General features: G+C 34.5%; 1 protein-coding gene across 1 annotated transcript in view; it reads left to right on the top strand.

Moving 5' to 3' along the window:
• Positions 1 to 19,862, top strand: part of CNTN6 (contactin 6) — a 536,373-nt gene that overhangs the window by 270,169 nt on the left and 246,342 nt on the right. The window contains exon 5 of the mRNA XM_074284067.1: positions 9,592 to 9,687. Coding sequence (XP_074140168.1) covers positions 9,592 to 9,687 — 96 coding nt within the window. The remainder of the gene's footprint in view (positions 1 to 9,591; positions 9,688 to 19,862) is intronic.

Raw genomic sequence — 19,862 nt, 5'->3', positions numbered from 1 at the left:
TTTTTTAAAAAATTTTTATTATATATATATTTTTATAATATTATCCATTGTATTCATTTTTCCAAATTACCCCCCCTCCCTCTATTCCCTCCCCCCGATGACAGGCAATCCCATACATTTTACATGTGTTACAATATAGTCTAGGTACAATACATGTGTGTGAATATCATTTTCTTGTTGCACAATAAACATTAGAATCCGAAGGTACATGCAACCTGGGAAGACAGATATTAGTGCTAACAATTTACATTCACTTCCCAGTGTTTCTTCTCTGGGTGTAGCTACCTCTGTCCATCATTGATCAACTGGAAGTGAGTTGGATCTTCTTTATGTTGAAGATTTCCACTTCCATCAGAATACATCCTCATACAGTATTGTTGTTGAAGTGTACAGTGATCTTCTGGTTCTGCTCATTTCACTCAGCATCAGTTGATTTAAGTCTCTCCAGGCCTCTCTGTATTCCTCCTGCTGGTCATTTCTTACAGAGCAATAATATTCCATAACATTCATGTACCATAATTTACCTAGCCATTCTCCAATTGATGGACATCCATTCATTTTCCAGTTTCTAGCCACTACAAAAAGAGCTGCCACAAACATTTTGGCACATATATGTCTCTTTCCGCTCTTTAGTATTTCTTTGGGATATAATCCCAGTAGTAGCGCTGCTGGGTCAAAGGGTATGCACAGTTTGATAACTTTTTGGGCATAATTCCATATTGCTCTCCAGAATGGCTGGATTCTTTCGCAACTCCACCAGCAATGTATTAGTGTCCCAGTTTCCCCACGTCTGTTCATATCCTTTGAAGGTGAAATATTTTTTAAAAATTGTGACAATGGGGAGCTATTGACATTATTGTTGTTGAGTAAAAGAGTAATTCAGTGAGAAATGTGTTCAAAATAATTATAATTTGCCTTCTGCCTGGAGGATGGGATGGAGAGAATAGAGAATTGAATCTAGGAAGCCAATTAGGAATCCATCATTATAGTCTAAATGAGAGGCAGTGAGCACCTATTTAGAATAGATCAGGGACAAGGGGAATTAATGTAATTATGTAATGGGGAATTAAAATATTATTTTGTGTTCTTAGTGTGTAGTTTTCCAACCACAAAGCAGAAGACTAGGATGTTACCAGGCTTCTTTTTCCTCTTCTCATTTTATCATTAGAAATATGCAGCATATCTCTACCCAGGAAATGGATTTCGCTTTAAGCCAAAACAAAAGCAGTGATTTCAATGTGAGAAGTTCATTGTAAAGGTCAGCAAGTGTCCCAGTGTGTGCTTTGAAGGCTTGAATTTCAGAAAAAGAAAGTTAGGAACATTGTTATTTGATGATGGAAAAGATATGGAGACATAGCATGGCTTAGGTTAAAACCAGTTATAATATTTTCCAAATATCCAAATTTCTTTTTTGAAATGAAACATAATCATCATCATCATCATTGTTATTTCTCAAGTTGAGAAATCATTTTTATCATCATTATTACTGTTATTTAAAAATATTGTTAAAGTTTTATTTCTGCAATTATCGTAGGGATAAATAGGGCATTCAAAATTGGTCTACACCAGTCATAATCATGAGACATAAATTTACACACTGGAAGTCCAATGCATTCATCCACAATTATGTGATAATTGCTCCCTGAAATGAGGAACTACAGTAATCCTGGGACTTAAGTATTCTAGCATATACTATACCAATTTTCTAGAAGAGGAAACAAGCTGAAAAGTTAAGTAATTTGCAAAATTTTTCCTCATTCTATATCCTTACCACATCACCTCCATTGCTACTTCCTTTCCATAAATACATGCATACTTAACTGGATAGTTATTCCTTAATACAGAAGAGTTTCCAAATCATAATGTACTTTGGACTGCCAATGCTTTGTTTTTCATGAGATTTAATCACACATTGTCATCCATAGTCCTTAGAATCTGAACTTGGGACAACTGGTTATTATCATTTGATCTATTTCTTAAACTTAATTCATTGATATATTCATTAAGAAATTTTTCTTTGCCAGGCATTAAAATGACCATTGATGATAAAAAGACAAATAAAATAATAATTTTTGTCCTTGGGCTTAAATTCCAGAAATAAGGACACATTATTAAACAATCAATCATCTAGTTAGTTGTTAGGCAAGCATCTATCCTGAACTAAGTATTATGATAGGCCCTGAATATGTAAAGACAAGCAGATTCTGCCTGTATGCCAGAGGCATATATTCTAAAGAACTGAATAATATACATACAAAATGAGTTTAGTATAACAACAAAAACTTGAGAAGCAAGAGAAAATATGTAAAACATTAAGAAGAAAATATTTCAGTTGAGCTGAATTTTTGAAGCAAACAGACTCATTTTTTAAACAATTCAGATGCTATTAATTGATGTGGAAAAAGGGGGGGAAAAGATTTATCAGGTCTTAATTGCTTTGCCTTTTTTTTTCAGCTTTTCATTACCAAAAATAAAATTTTCATGAAGATTTTAAAATTATCCAAATGGGTATCATTTTTTTTTTAATAGGCACTAGATTTAAAAAATGCTCAGAGATTTCTCAGGACCTGGAATTTTTATTTCTTCTTATTCTTCTACACATGCTTCAAAATTTCCATTAATAATCAGAAATTTATCATGAAGAGAATAGTTATTATGCCTAACTATTTACTTGACAGTCTGGGACTGATGAAGTTAAATCAGAGTCTCATATCACGAACTAATTTGTTTATCAATGTTTAATTCCATTCCCCCCATCACAGTAAACATCTTTGTTACTTTGGGAAATTTATAAATAGTTTGTGAATATTCTTTCTTGTATGGTATAGATTGTGTTATTTTTAGTGCTGAGCAAGGTACCTGCCATAGAGTTAAGTGCTTTTAATAACAGTTTATTTACTCTTACCATTTTAGTAACAGTTGTAATTTTTAAAAACATATTTTTTCTTTGCACAACTAGTTACAGAATTATCTAAAATAGTCTAGGTTGGTCTCAAGATCATGGTCATGCTTTTACAAGACTGTACTGGAAAAAAATCCATGCTAGAAGAATCTACCAAGGTTAGAGCAAGTTTTAACAACTAGCATTCAACTTAATAAACACATATTAAAGAATTGTTACTGGAAATTCAAGAACCTATGAAAATAGTATGATAATGAGAAAAAAGTCTATCATGGAATTTAAATTCCAATTTATGACGCATATATTTTTAAATGTTAAAAGGAAAACTGAGGAGATATTACAATATCTGGAGTAAATTAGAGAATGCTTCATACTAATTATGAGCACATAATCTAGACTTTGAAGGAGGTAAAGATGATTAGAGAGATAAATAAAGACAACAGTGGGGTGATTCAGATAATTTCCATTAGACTTGTAAAGGAGAGAGCCATCTAAACCCAGAGATGCTGTGGGGAATGAATGTAGATCACAGCATAGTTTTTTTTTTTTTTTAATCTTTTTGTTGTTATTTGCTTTTTTTGTTGTTGTTTGTTTTGTTTTGTTTTGTTTCTCATTTTCTTTCCTTTTATGGTCTGATTTTTCTTGTATAGCAGGATAAATAAGGAAATATGTATAGAAGAATTTCACATTTAACATATATTGGATTACTTGCCATCTAGGGGAGATGGTGGGGAGAAGGGAGGAAGAAAATTTGGAATAAAAGGTTTGAAAGGGTGAATGTTGAAAACTGTGTATATAACTTCAACAATGATACTGTATGAGGATGTATTCTGATGGAAGTGGATATCTTCAACATAGAGAAGAGCTAATCCAATTCCAATTGATTAATGATGGACAGAATCAGCTACACCCAGAAAAGGAAAACTGGGAAATGAGTGTAAACTGTGAACTTTATTTTTTTTGTTTTTCATCCCATATTATTTTTACCTTCCAAATATAATTCTTCCTTTGCAAAAACAACAACAAAAAAAGAAAGAAAAAAAAACTGTGTACATATATTTTAAAAATATAAAATAAATTGAATTGGAAAAATAAGTTTAAATAATGCAAAAGGTATTTTAAAACTGATATAGGAGTGCATTTCAGTTATGGACAATGCTGTATGTGAATTAAAAGAGATACAAGAACCATTTTCCAGTCCATTCTAGTTGGAAAAGAATATGTCAATATGAGTAGAATGAGATGAAATTATAAAGATAAGGTGGAACACAATTTGTAAAAGTGTTTATTTTATACTTTGAAATGGAAAATTGCTCAGTTTTTTTTTTTTTTTTTAGCAAGGTAGTAAAGTACAAGTCAGGAGAGAGATTAGGGATTTTATGGGGAAAGGGCAATAAACAAGGAAAACCATGTAAACAAAATAAATGTTATGAAAATAAAATTGAAAAGATTAGGCAACTGAGTGGATATATTGACAAACAATGAAGAATTAGCAAAGACATCAATATCATAAGCTTTCATGTCAAATAGAGTTTTGGTATCTTCAAGAAATAAAACAGCTCTATAAGTAGAGTGAGATATAAGAGAAGATATTTTTTCTCTGCATATGTGGAACACACCAAGCTAAGCACAAGTATATACAGGTGACAAGTGTATATATTTTTCTAGGTTTCTCTGTAGATTTTTGTTTCCTTTGCTGTGCATGTTTTATTTTATTCTTGTCACCCTTCCTTACCTTCCTTCCCTCCCACCTCACCTACAAAGAATACTATTAAGTGAAAATATTTTATCTATTATATTTACATTTACATACCTGCACACACACCTACATACCCATGATTATACAATGGTATCTCTAATCTAACATATTTATACAAATACATTCATATATATATATATATATATATATATATATATATATGTAAGACTGTACTATGCTTGTCTGTCCTCTGTCTGAAGATGGTTAATATCATCCTTTATATGCCCAAGTCTTTCCATATGTTTTCTATATCACCAACCAATGATACCCTGCCATTTAGCAATCTTCCCACTTAATACTATCTAGTTATTTTAAATAGTCTAAAACAATATTGATTAATATGGCTGGCATATAGGGAAATTTCCTTCTTATTTTTCTCTTTGGATTAAATCTCTTATAAACCTTTTGAAAACATTAATTGCTACCTCTGCTTTTGTTTCCTAGTAAATTCAATTCTCATAATTCTTATTATGTTTGTGTTTATCATTTATTTTCTAATCTTGCTGGTTCCTCTGCTTTACTTCTATCTGTTACACTGCCTTTCTATTACTCAATCTACCCCTCTATAGGATCTCTTACTTATCCTCCCCCAACCTTTTTCCTCACTCTTTATCCCATTTCCAATAAATAAAGTACCTCATCTCTTTTCCCTTAATATATACCCCCTTCTATATATTCCTTTTTCCTATTACTGCTTTATAATTGCTTTATAAATTTATAAAACACATACATACTATCTATATTTATATCTATCTATCTATCTATCTATCTATCTATCCATTTTTTACACATTGCTGATGTGGGCAGGATAATAGAAATACCAGTCTTCCTCTCCATCTAATTCCTAATTCTGTTTCAATTCTTCCTCTTGTAGTTCATTCATTGACATATTTATTTATTTTTTTTTTATTTCCTTCTACATGGTTTTGGTTTTTAGAATCAGATAATAATTAGCTCTCCCCCATCTATATATTCAGCTAATGACAATTAATGACAATATGAGAAATATGGTTTATTTCCACAAATAAAACATCAAGATTGTCCTTATTGAGTTGCTTGAAATTAATTTTGTTTTATGTTAATCTTATATTTCTCTTGGATGTTATATTTATTTTTTATTTAATTTATTTTAATTTTTTATTTTATTAAAGCTTTTTATTTTCAAAACATATGAATGGATAACTTTTGACATTGACCCTTGCAAAATCTTGTGTCCAAAATTTCTCTCCTTCCCCCCACACCTCCCTTAGATGGCAAGTAATCCAATATATGTTAAACATGTATAATTCTTCTCTTCATATTTCTACAATTATTGTTCTACACACAAAAAAAAAAGATCAAAAAATAAAATAATGAGAAAGAAAAAGAAATGCAAGTAAACCCCCAAAAGAATGAAAATTCTAATTTGTGATCCACAGTCAGTTCCACAGTCCTTTCTCTTGGTGTAAATGGCTCTCTTTATCACAAGACCATTGGAACTGGCCTCCATCATCTCAATGATCATCTGTTGGAAAGAGCCACATCCATCAGAATTGATCATTGTATAATCTTGTTGCCATGTACAATGATCTCCTCTTTCTGCTCAATTCACTTAGCATCAGATCATATAAGTCTCTCCAAGGCCTTTCTAAAATCATCTTTTTGATCGTTTCTTAAACAACAATAATATTCCATCATATTCATATACCATAACTTATTCAGCCATTCTCTAATGATAGGTACCCACTCAGTTTCCAGTTTCTTGCCACTACAAAAGAAGGCTACCACAAACATATGAGCACATGTGAGTCCTTTTCCTCCCCTTCTTTGTATACAAGCCCAATAAAAACACTGCTGGATCAAAGGGTATGTACAATTTGGTAGCCCTTTCGGCATAGTTCTAAATTGCTCTCCAGAATGATTGAATCAGTCCACAGCTCCACCAAAAATGTACTAGTGTCCTACCTTTCCCATTGAATGTTATAGTTAAAATTCTGTCTTAAGCTTGGTCTTTTTGCAACAAAATCCTGAAAGTCTTTCAATCCATTGTCTTTACTTTTTCCATATTAAGAATTATACTTAACTTTTCTGGCCTTCCTATGTTTGGCCCCCAACCCTAGTTATTTTATTCATTATTATATAATTTTCTAAGGTCTTCAATCTTGTTATGTAGCTGCTGCTGTGTCTAATATAATTATAATAATAAAATTATAATTATATATATATATATATATATATATATATATATATATATATATATATATATATATATATATATATATATATATATAAATATAAGTTTGACCTTGCCATAAATTATATTATATTTTCTGGCTTTTTATTTTAAAGTAGCTTTGATTTCTCTTCTGATCTGCTGTTTTACAAGCAGAGTAGAGCTATCAGCCTATGCCACATTCCTCTATCTCAGTAGCTTCTCTGATCCCAGAGTTCTCCCCAGCCCATTTGGCACAATGTGCTAGCCCCTAGTCCAACCCTGTTTGTGCTGGTCTTTTTTTTTTTTTTTTCCTTCCCTCGGAACAGACCTTTTCTGTCGAAATTCCAGGTTCTCTTAGACTGATAAGTTGTGCTTCTAATCCTTGTGGTTTTTATCAGTCCAGAGTTATTTTTGAGGCTGATTTAACTAGTTGGTATTAAGGGTAGAAGGGAGCTTAGAAATTTGCGTGTATCTTCTCCGCCATCTTGGCTCTTCCCCTCCAGAGTGTATTATTTTCATTAATTTGACTTACATAAAAGAAACAATGCTGCTTATTAGGCTAATAGAAAAGTAATCACGTATAGAAACATTATGTTTTAATGCAAAAGAAAGTAAAATAGACAGAATCAAGACATAACATTTTTAATTTTTCCTCTTTAATAGTATGATCCTTGTCATCTTAGCCTTTCTGAATTTCAATTTTTCCATTAATAAAATAAGTAGTAGGACTCATCGACTCATCATAGTTCTGCCTACTTTTAAAGAGTTTCTGTTTCTGAACATCAAATAATGCAAATATATACCAAGAATCTATGGATATTCATAAATATGGAATTTCCCTTTCCCTCTCAAAACTCATATATCACAAAAAATTTTATAGATTTTCCTAAAGCCCAGTGAAGTTAAGTGAATATTTCTAAATAAATATAAAGTTACTAAAGTCACAGATAGGATATGGAATTCTGGTTTTGCTGCTATCAAACATTCTAATAGTCTTTCCATTGTTTTCATACATACACATACACATACTCACACACAATATGCTCTCTCTCTCTCTCTCTCTCTCTCTCTCTCTCTTTCTCTATTTCTTTTTCTCTATCTCCATCTCTCTCTCTCTCTGTCTGTCTCTGTGTATCTGTATTTTTCTGTTTCTATCTCTATCTCTTTTTTTCTATCTCTATCTGCATCTGTCTCTCTTTTTCTCTGTTTTTCTGCGTGTCTACATATTTGTCCATATCTGTCTCTCTGTCTCTGTATTCTCTCTCCCTTTCTTTCTGTTTCTCTCTGTCTCTGGTTCTCTGTGTCTGGCTGTCTGTATCACCCTCTCTCTTTCTCTCTCTCTCTTTCTCTCTCTCTCTCTCTCTCTCTCTCTCTCTCTCTTCTTCTTCTTCTTCTTCTTCTTCTTCTTCTTCTTCTTCTTCTTCTTCTTCAGAAGGAAATTTTAAAATTAAACATTTTGAATCTTTCTCTATTTTTTTCTAGTCACACAAACAATTCCTTAGTCCAGGCTGTCATCATCTCTTTCCTGACATTTTGCAATACTGCTGTAATTGGTGACCCTACTTCAGTAAAAACTACAATCCATCTTCTCCACAGTGGCCTAAGTAACTTTCCTGAAGCATAGATCTGACAATACCACTATTTTGTTTAATGAAACTAAGTGTCTTCTTGTCCCTTTAGTATCACACATAACCATTTTGACATTTTAAAGTCTTCAAAATCTGGCTCCAACTTACATTTATAAAATTATTACATTTCATTCTCCATTTAACTTCTTTTTTTCTTTTGATAGCACCAAACTAGGATTTCACCCTATTCCACATATAAAACATTCCATCTTTCATCTCTAACATTTGTCCAGGCTGGGAATATTATATCTAAAATATGTTTCCTCTTGACCTTCACCTTTTACAATGCTGTTTGTTCAGTTATTTCAGTCATGTGTGACTCTTGATGATATTGTCTATGAACATATTCACAGATACTATAGTGGTTTGCTGTTTCCTTGTCCTACTCATTTTAGGTAGTAGGAAACAGGCAAATTGGATTAATTGACTTGTCCAAGGCTACATAGACAGTAAGTAGCTGAGACCAAATTTGGAATAAGGAAGCTGATTTTTTTCTGATTCCAGTTCCAGAACTCTATTCACTATAGTACCTTCCTTCCCTAACTAGATGTTATACTTTCTACCTTCTCTAATGAGATGTTATACTTTCTTCAGTCAGCCATATTATTTACTAATCTTTTTGACAGTTTATGTTCTATGCTTGAGTTAGTATTTTCTTAAAATACATGCAAACACACACACACACACACATTGGAAAAAATACACATATACACATACACATCCACAAACACACACATGCAAACATATCTAAAAAGCAGTGATATGTGCTTTAGAAAATAAACTCATTTTAAATTCTCTTCTGGGTTGGGATATAGATATACATTTTTATTTATATACTTTCTTGATTAGTTGCATAGTGGATTAAGAGTAAACAAGCAATTAGTAATATCAGCAAATATAACAATGAATTTATTATTTGAATTATCTTTGGTAAAATGATAGCAATATTTGTAAATAATAATTCATAATGAAGATATTCTAATATAAAAGATATATTTCCTTATTTTTCCATTGAATACCCATTAACTTCAGGAAGCAAGGTAAGGTGTGTTTGTTCTTCATAATATTAACTCCAAATATTATTTTGTTTCTCTTTTTGTCTGTTAAGATATTGAAGACTTTGAAACCAAAGCAAGAAGTACTGTTTCTGTCCTGGCAGGTCAAGGTGTGGTTCTCCTCTGTGGCCCACCACCATTCTTTGGAGGTATGTTGAGATATTTCATTCCATTAACTGTTCACTCCATTAACTTTGCTAACAGGTATGCAAAGTACAGAACCAAAATAGTAGGCTTGAATAAAATAATAATAATGTCATATAATCATAAAACCATCAGAATAATCAGAGATTATTCATCAACACCTTTTACATACAAAATTTATTTTGAAATATCGTAATCAATCTTTTTGCTTAAGTTTGGCTTGAGATAGAATAAGTTTTCATAACTGCCTTAACAAAATATATTATTAAATAACTTATACATTTTAATAGAGAAGTTATGATTACTTTCTAGAAGAAAACAAAGAAAACATTATGAACCTAGAAAACATTATTGATACATCCAAAGACTTGTTAGTTAAATTTTATATGAATGAGGGGAAAATAAAGCAGCATGTGTAAGTTTCCATGGTAGGGATTATCAAAGATTAATGCAATTTTACATAGTTTATTTTGGAGACTCTAGTTATATTTCTTTGGAATTTCTCAAGGACCTAGAATATATTGAATTATGTCACAGTGTGTACCCTTAAAACAATGCTTAATTTTCTATCCTTTTTTGGAAGTGGATTTACTAAGTGTTTCTGGGATAAGATCATGATATCTTTACTAATATCATTAATTTCATAGTATCTTTGGGAATATTTTAAGCAGCCTAGTCATGTGAGATTCATGTGAAAGTGATCTTGGTTAAATCAGTTCAAGCCAATACAAAATTTCCAAGTGACTACTAAGTAGCAAGGCACTAAAGATGTGAAAAAAAAAAATATTCTCAAAGAATTCATACTCAAATGTGTTTATGCATGTATATATATATATATACATATATATATATATACACATATATACACAAACACAGATAGATACTTATATATTTATTTATGTAAATAATTATGTTTACACACATATATAGATTCATATGATGCTTTGTAAAGTATATCAGAGGATTTGATGTCAGTAATACTTAAATTAATTAATAAATAAATGAATAGTAGACAGTGAGAAAATAATTATTTAGCAATTATAATGTATCAAACAACTGGGTTGAGTAATGAGCATCCAAATACAAGGACGGGTGCAATATCACTTCTCAAGAACCTTAAAAACCAAAAGGATAAGAAAACAAATGATAGAAAAATAGAGTTCAGGGAAGGAATTCTTAATCTGGGCATTCACAGTCATAGAGATGATCTGAATGGACATACCCCTGAGATGAAAAGATGATAAACACAATCTATATACTACAGTCATCTAGTTATATTGAGACACTTCACATTAACTTAATCATTAACTAAAATATTATAAACAGAGGTTGAGAGTTCCTTAGATTTGTGAATTAGCTTTAATTGTGATTAGGACCATAGATTCTAAAAGTCCAAGATGCAGTTTCATAGAAGATGACAGTATAAGAAGGTGGAAAGAGACAAGGAAGTGATAGTAGGCAGAAGGCAAATATATATGGAATAAGAAGATGAAACTTAATTAGCTTCGAACCTCAGTATGGACAAATCATTAATTCTCTCTGATCCTCATTTTGATCATCTGTGAAACTTGTAATACCTATGTGACAGAGTTCATTACTTTTGTGGCTCAAATAAAATGATGCCAATAAAGAACAATATTACTGTCAGAAATCATTAGTATAGAAATGAAACATGATGTTGAATATACTAATTTCCCATCATTTTAAATAATTGCTTTTTTTGAAGTTTGAGATGATAAAAAAGTTTTCCCACAATAATTTTTCATGTTCAAACAATTATAAAATTATTATTGGACCATACCAGAGCTGAAAGAAAATGAATTAAGTGAGAAGTTAACAAAGTTGGAAAATAAGAAATTTCAAACAAGGAAAGTCATTTCATTTTACATTTCTGAATAATATTTATGATATTAAAAAACTCTGCAGTGTCAGTATAGAACTGTATTTATTCCCATATAATCTTTCAATAAATCATTATCATACTAGTTATATTACAGAACATTGAAACAAAAGACCAGTCTTTACCTTTTAAAGCAATATAATGTATAATTTAGAGATATCATAATTTTAAAAGACATCATTGCCAAAATTTATATTTCAATACATGTTGTCAACCATATTACATCATATTTTGCTGACATTGACCCTAAATCTTTGAACAAATATAATTTTATTTTCATCTTATTTTAATATAAACAAAATTGTCAGGGATAAAAGAAATACAACATATTTTAACGTTCTATAAATGACATATATTAATTGAACCATTGAAACAGGGAAAACCTTTTTTTTTTCTTTCCCTTGATAACTTTAAATAAAAACATGAATCTTATATTTAAACTAAATTCACAAAATTATTATTTAAACTTTCCTGGACTATTTCAGTATATAAGAGAACAATTTTTTAAAGCTTTTTATTTTCAAAATGTATGCACAGATAATTTTTTCAACATTGACCCTTGCATAGCTTTGTGTTAAAGATTTTCCCCTCCTTCCCCCATTCCCTCCCCTAAATGGCAAGCAATCCAATATATTTTATACATTTTAAAATATATGTTAAATATTTGTAAACATATTTATACAGTTCGCTTGCTGCACAACAAAAATCAGATCAAAAAAGAAAGAAGATGAGTTAGAAAACACAAAGCAAATGAACAATAACAAAAAGAGTGAGAATGTTATGTTAAGATCCACATTCAGTTCCCACAGTCCTCTCTCTCAGTGTAGATGGCTCTCTTCATCACAAAATCATTGAAACTGGCATCACATTTATCAGAATTGATCATTCTATTATATTGATGTTTCTGTGTACAATGATCTCCTGGTTCTGCTCATTTCATTTAGTATCAGTTCAGTTTCTCCAGGCCTCTCTAAAATCATCCTCTTGATCATTTCTTGTAGAACAATAATGTTCCATAACATTCATATACCATAACTTATTTAACCATTCTCCAATTGATGGGCGTCTGGTTTCTTGATACTATAAAAATGGCTACCACAAACATTTTTGCACATGAGGATTCTTTTCCTTCCTTTAAGATCTCTTGGGATATAGGCCCAATATAAACACTGCTGGATCAAAGAGAATGTACAATTTGATAACTTCTTGAGCATTATTCCAAATTGCTCTCCAGAATGGCTGGATCATTTCACAGTTCCACCAACAGTGTATTTGTGTCCCAATTTTCCCACATTTCTTCCAACATTTGTCATTGTCTATACTTTTCATCTTAGATAATCTGAGTGGTGTGTAGTAGTATCACAGAGTTGTCTTAATTTGCATTTCTAAAAGAACAAAATCTAAACAACTTGGAAAAAGTAGCTATTTTGCCCCCTCTTACTCTTTATACCATGAACTATATTGGAGTAGGTGGATATATTTACACAAAGTGTATTAGGGAAATATTTTGTGCAGTTTTATAATTCTTTGGGTACCACTCACATGGCCTTTAGTCAGATGAAAGACTCCACAAATAATACAGACTATATCCTTTCCACTTATCTTTGCTTCTTGTGAACACTCAAAGGCTGACTAATTTTGACTATTTCCTTATCCCACCCCTAACACTCACTTTTGGTTTTCTTGGACATTATTTCCCATTACTTTTGTATACATCTTTTATGTATATAGTTGCTTTAATCTTGGCCCCTCCTCTATACCTCATTAGATAGCAGTTTCCTTGAAGACATGATTTCTATTTTCAGTCCCTCTTTGTTCCCCAGTGCCTAGCATGGTGCCTACCATTAGACACTTTTAAATAGACACTTTTAAAAACATTTATTTATATGATATTTCTTTTTCATCTCCTTCCCTTCCTCATTTAAATAAAGTAACCAATATATTTCAAAATACAGAATAGCAACAAAAATGACATAAAAAAGAAAAAGAGAAAAAAAAGAAGGAAAGAAGGGAGAAAGGAAGGATGGAAAGAAAGGAGGAAAGGAGGAAAAAGGGGAGGAAGAAAGAGTAGAAGGATGGGAGAGAAGGAAGAAAGAATTAAGGGAAAAAAGGAAGAAAAATAAAATGAGCTGTTTCATGAACTCCAGATGAGATAATTGGTATGATATTAAGAATCTAGGCTACACATGTTTGTACCAGCTCTTTTTGTGGTGGTAAATAAGTGGAAAATGAGTAGATGCTCATTAGTTGAAGAATGGCTAAATTAATTATGGTGTATGAAAGTCATGGAATATTATTGTTCTATAAAAAATTATGAACAAGCTGATTTTAAAAAGACTTCAGTAGATTTACATGAACTGATGCTGAGTGAAACAAGTAGAATCAGAAATAAGAAAAGAAAAAAAAGAGAGAGAGAGAGAGAGAGAATTGAAAATAAAAGTCTAGGCTGTTCCTACGTAAAACAGTGAAATATAAAAACACACGCGTGCACGCACACACACACACATACACACACACACACACACACACACACACACAAACAAACATGCCTGTGGCCACCTTCTAACTTCTTTGAATGCCTTTCTTATACTCTTCTGCTTCCTTTTTTCCCATTTTTTTCAAGGCTTTGATTTATGAATGGTTATACATGGGAAACAATTAATATAGTTTCATTGATTAGGCATTAATTGCTTTATCTACCTAGTGGGGATTAATGTTCATGCATCTCAATTTGTAGGACAGTCTTTAAGATATACAGATATGAATTGCCAATAGTGATACTTCAAACAATGTGATAGAAAGAGATATATTTTTTAAGCAGAAGGGTATGAAAGTCAGTTTCTTTCTTTCTTTCTTTCTTTCTTTCTTTCTTTTTTTTTTTCTTTCTTTTTTTTTTTCTTTCTTTCTTTCTTTCTTTCTTTCTTTCTTTCTTTCTTTCTTTCTTTCTTTCTTTCTTTCTTTTCTTTCTTTCTTTCTTTCTTTTTTTTTCCTTTTTTTTTTTAAAAAGGTAGGAAATGTCTATCACACCAGGATAAGAGTGGAGTTTCCCTCAAAAACCACATGAAAACAAGCCTCCAATGCTTATAGCCCTGAAACAAAATCTAATAAGAACAATCTACTTAGATGTAAATGATTAAGCCCTAATCTTAGTTACTTAGATAAGAGATGTAAATAGTTGAGGTACACATTAGAATAAACTTATCATATCAATGTCCTCAAATACCTTTCTCCCAAATGTTTTTAGTCTCCATTGTGGGCTGTTTTTCCAGTCCTAATATATAATAGTTTTATATTTTGCTTCACTCTCTAGATTTCTAAGCATTATTATTGTCTGTTTGTGCTATTTCATAAGAAGAGGGAGATTGGTGTGCCAATTGACTATAAAATCCAAGACTGCAATGGATTCTCACCTCCTGGCCCTCTACAACAAGCCTCTGAACAGAGTCTGACAAAATGAAACCCCTCTCCAGCTCAAGATAGACAGAAGTCAGGAATAGAAGAGCTGGGGATCTCTTCAGGGAGGGCTAGTCCTACATAATAGGGGGGCTAGGCATTCATGTGATAGACAGTCAGGCCTACTGTCTAGCTTGGAGGTATTTACAGAATGGTGAACAGCTGAGAGCAAGCTAAAAACAGACATGGTTGGAGAGGAAAAGGGTAGTAAAGGTTTGGAGGTCCCAGATAAATGAATGGGAAGTGGGACTGGCAGTGTTAATTGCATAAGCAGGATGATACAGAAACATATGTTAATAATTAAAACCTTATCAAGAGCTGAAGTTGGCAGTTATATAAAGATGATTGCAGGAGACAACCTTACAGTTTACAGGGAACTGCCATTTTTGGGGGTAGTAAGAACTGATCAGTAGTAATTGATGGGCCCTTCTCCAGGGCTCCCAGAGACCCATGACATGAGAAGCAGAAGCACAACTTAATCAGGGACAATAATATTGGAATGGGTCGAGGCAAGTAATATCTCCTGTAAAGAAGCCAGGACATAGGTAGCAACCCTTCTTTATCTGAATGGCTCTTACATTTGAAGCAGAGCTGCACCCACAACTATTAAAGGATTGGGCTTCAGGAAAAAGGAAGCAGAGATCTAAGAGGAAGAAGTTTCTATCCCTAGAGACCCTGTTCTTGGTTCCAGCTGCTTTCCTCCACTCAGAAGGTCCAAAGTGTTTGATCTCCTTTATAGTCCAAGTATTCTTTCCTTTAGGTGCTTGGGAGTTGATTAGAGTCAGAGGGAACAATAGTACTAGGAAGATGCACAAGAAAATATTAATTTGAGGAGGTCAGGTCTAGATTCCATTTGCTAGATATGTCAACTTGTGTGTGGTGTAGACATGTAGGGGTGCAATCCACTTTAACTTAAGTTGGTGAGAACAGGATGACACAAACATATGGGGTCCCTTCCAATTAGGCTCAAGCCTCAAAGATGTGAATTTTTTTGACAAGTACTGTTTCACAGAGTTGAAAGGAGTAGATAGGATAAGATGGAGGCACAGGTAAGGTGCCATAGACAGTTTTCTGAAGTTTGCTTTGCAACACCTATAGGAACTTAATCAAGAACTAATAGCTTCAGTCTACAATTCTTCCTGAAGAATGGGGAGGAGGGGAAGAGGCCACCTGTACATGGTTTCAAAAGAGGAGAATCCAGTACAATTGGGGGTACACCTGACAGCAGGGCAAGAGAGAGGAGTAAAACACAATTTTCTTTCATTTCTAAGACCAATTTAATTACTTCTTTAGGGTCTGGTTGGTTCTTTCTATTTGGCCTGAGCTCTAAGGCCTGCATTCACAGCATAGCTTCCACTCACATCCAATGGCTTTGGACAATCCCTGAGATGCTTTAGCCATGAACACTGGTCTGTTGTCTGAGCTGAGCCCGACTGGCAGGAAGAACAGAGAAAGGAGTTAATTTAGGATTTTTCTTTGTTTACCACTAAAGCTATTTCATGTTTAGTAGGGAAGGCTACTACCTGCCCTAAAAAGATGTCAACAAATCACAGGAGATACCTGTAATCTGCTGCCTGAGGTTTAACTTCTATGAAGTCAACTTTCCACATCTCCCTGGGCTGTTGTCCCCTCAAACTAATCCCTATGGAGGCTGCTTTTTCTGCTTTGCATTTACTTGAGCACATGTTGCACACCTTGCAACAGTGCTTAGCAAGGAGTAATCTAGCTGGGAAATTAGGTACCTGTCCCTAAGGAATAGAGACATTTTTTTCAGCCTTATGTGAGTTGTCTGGTAAAAACATTTTACTCACACTCTTCCTGGTGCTTCTCGGATGAGAATCTTGCCATCCTTCTTGGTCCCTTATCCCCACTTTTGTTTTGGTGAAAGAATCATCCCAGGGGTAATAAGCAGAGAGGGGAGACAAAAACAGTAGTCAAGGATTAGGGAAGAATGGAGGCAGGCAGGGAAGAATGGCTGCATGGGGGACTTTGGTGTCTGCCACTAGGTTACCAGTGGCTTCAGAAAAGTCTTGGCCTGATATCCGGGGTAGTAAAGAATGGCTAAGAGGGGAGGGGAGCCAAATAGATTTCAGGAGGGCAAGACTCTCCTCTTTATTCTTAATATCTCTCCCTGAGGAGGTTAGGAATTGGCAGCTCTTGGTAGAGAGCATAGATAAGAGCAGAGGCAAAGGCACATCCACTGTTAGTGAAGATGTTTGTAGTAAGATCTCCAGAAATTTCAAGAGTCTGGGTGAGTGTCACCAACTGGGCTTTCAGGGCCAACAAATCTGGGGGAAAGGTGGAGGACCAGAGAACACACAGGGAAAGAGACTCCACCACTGAAGCCCTAGCACTCCAAGTGCCATTTTCTATGGAAGTGCTACCATTTGTGGAAAGGGTTATGTCTGACTTGAAGACTGGAGAATCAGATAGCTCTGGGCAAGTAGCCAGAATTACATTCAAGACTTGTAGGCAGTCATGGATGGGGGATTCTGCTGGGGTGGGGGCAGGAAAAAGAGTGGCAGGGTTAAGAAATGCAGTCTTGGAGAAGGTGTGGAAGGGCTGGTCTAGACACAGACCCTAATAATGGGTAAGGGGAGAATTAGAAAGCCAGCAGGCAGGACTGCTGTGGAGGAGCACCTCCACAGAGTGTGGAGCAGTAATAGACAGGGATAGACCCAGAGGAAGTTTGTCTGCCGCATGAACAAGAAGAGCTGCTGTGGCCACAACAGCAGGGAGGCAAGGGGGGCAATCTGAGGGGACAGGATAGGTAGACTACAGGGCAGCACCAGGTTGAGGACACTATTGTTATTCCCTTAGCCTCCACAACAAAACAGTGGACGGACTTAGTGATGTCAGGAAGTGCCAAAGTAGGGGCAGAGAGTAAAGCATCCTTGAGATCTTCAAAGGAAGATTTTTTCAACAGGAGTCCAGAGTAATGGACTACAACAAAAGTGACCAAATAAAGCTCTGCAAAGCCCAGAATCTAGCGTGTACAATATCCCACCGTGGCCTAAGAACATTCGGACTTGCTTTTAGTGATCAGGGTAGGAATAGCTAAGATGGCCTCAATTCTGGCTGAGGACAGAAACTTCTTACCCCTACCGAGAAGATACCTACCTAAGGTAGGTTATATGGGGTTGACAGACGTGAAACTTCTTGCTGGAAATCCAGTAACTTAAATGTTTTAGTAGTGAGAAAAGAGAGTGAGTGGCTTTGAGGCAGAGAAATTCAGTGGAGGCTGCTTAGAGAAGGTCATCAACATAGTCAACAAGAGAGCAGTCAAGATTTGAGGCCCCAAAAGGGTAGAGGTCCTTGTGTAGGGATTCATCAGAGAGGTGAAGAATTCTTAAAACCCCAGGTCAATTGATCTGAAAACCATTCATCATGTTCAAACCATTCAAAAGCAAATAGGGTTTGACTAGCTGGAGCAAGTGGAATGAAAAAGAAGCCATCTTACAGACCAGTACTCTATATGTGATAAGCAGTATAAGGGTTGGGGACGGTGGAGTGTATGGTTTCCACACAATTATTTGCTTCATGATGAACCTAAACTGGCTTGTAATCAAAGGTGGCTGACTTTTGAACTAAAAGAAAGGCGATATTCCATGGGGATTCATAAGAGACAAGAATCCCAGCCTGCTGGACAATGAATGTGAACTGTGATCCTCTTTCAAGTGTTCTCTGATATAGGATAATGATGGATAGAGACAAGAGAGGCAGTAGCTAAAACCACAGAGCCATGACCAGGGAGTGGTGCCCCTGCCGATGGAAAATCAGACAATTTTAAGCAGAAATATAGGGAGAATTTCCAGAGACAGGAGCTTCATAGAGTTATTCAGAGGACAGAGGAAGGTATAGGGCTTGCAGGGCTGGGAAGAAATAGGCAGGAACTTTAGGGAGGCCTTCCCATTTCTGAAGGAAATGGTTGCCTGGAGTTTTTGGAGGAAGTCCCTATCCCTAGAAGGGGAGAGGAGCAGTCAGGTATTACAAGGAAGGAGTGGGTGACAGTTACATGGCCCAAGTCAACACTTGGTTCTGATGTCCACTGGCACATGATGACCTGAGCTGTTGCTTCTTGGACAGGAGTGGCTTGAAAAAAAAGGGGGGCGTCCTAAGGGCTTACTGAGAACAGAGTGAGCAGCATAGGTACCATAAGAAAATCAACTATGTGAACCCTGACTTTAGCTTTAACCTTTGGTTTCTGGGAGTCAAGGGAAAATGAGTCAGTGTCCCTTCAATCACCTCACCCCAGAACTACGGGAACTGTGGCTTGGCCCAGCTTGTTTGGGAATTCAGTTTTCTAATGCCCTATCTTCTTGCAATATGTTCATTGGTCCTTTCTCAGTGTGGGTTTAGATTTCTGCAGGCCATGATTATTTCATGGTCCTAAGTGGTGCTAACTAAGACATTGGAAGGTGATTGTCATTTTTGTCACTGGATGAGTTACTGGTATTAAAACTTTCTGAACAAGCTTAAGTATTTGGGACATATTCATACCTTCAAACCCTTCCTGCTTTTGGAACTTTTTTTAGATGTCAGGGGTGAAATGAGTTACAAATGCCACATTCAGATTCCTGAGAATTCTGGAGGACTTCAGCGACCTTGAGATATTAGTAGACTTACAGGTCACTGCCTAGGAGGAGGTAGTGATGGTAAATGTTAAGGGAAGCACAACTCACAGTGGTGTTGGGCACATGTATGAGAAAGATTCATCAACCTGGTCTCTGTGTTCTTCCACAGAGCCCAACACTACTTTTAGACTTTCGTGATAGATCAGCTGCCTTTTCTCAGTGGTAAACAGGGTTGTGAGGAGTTGTTGCCAGT

Source organism: Sminthopsis crassicaudata, chromosome 1, assembly GCF_048593235.1.
Source record: "Sminthopsis crassicaudata isolate SCR6 chromosome 1, ASM4859323v1, whole genome shotgun sequence".
Taxonomy (NCBI): Eukaryota; Metazoa; Chordata; class Mammalia; order Dasyuromorphia; family Dasyuridae; genus Sminthopsis; species Sminthopsis crassicaudata.
This window is presented reverse-complemented; position numbering and strand designations above follow the sequence as displayed.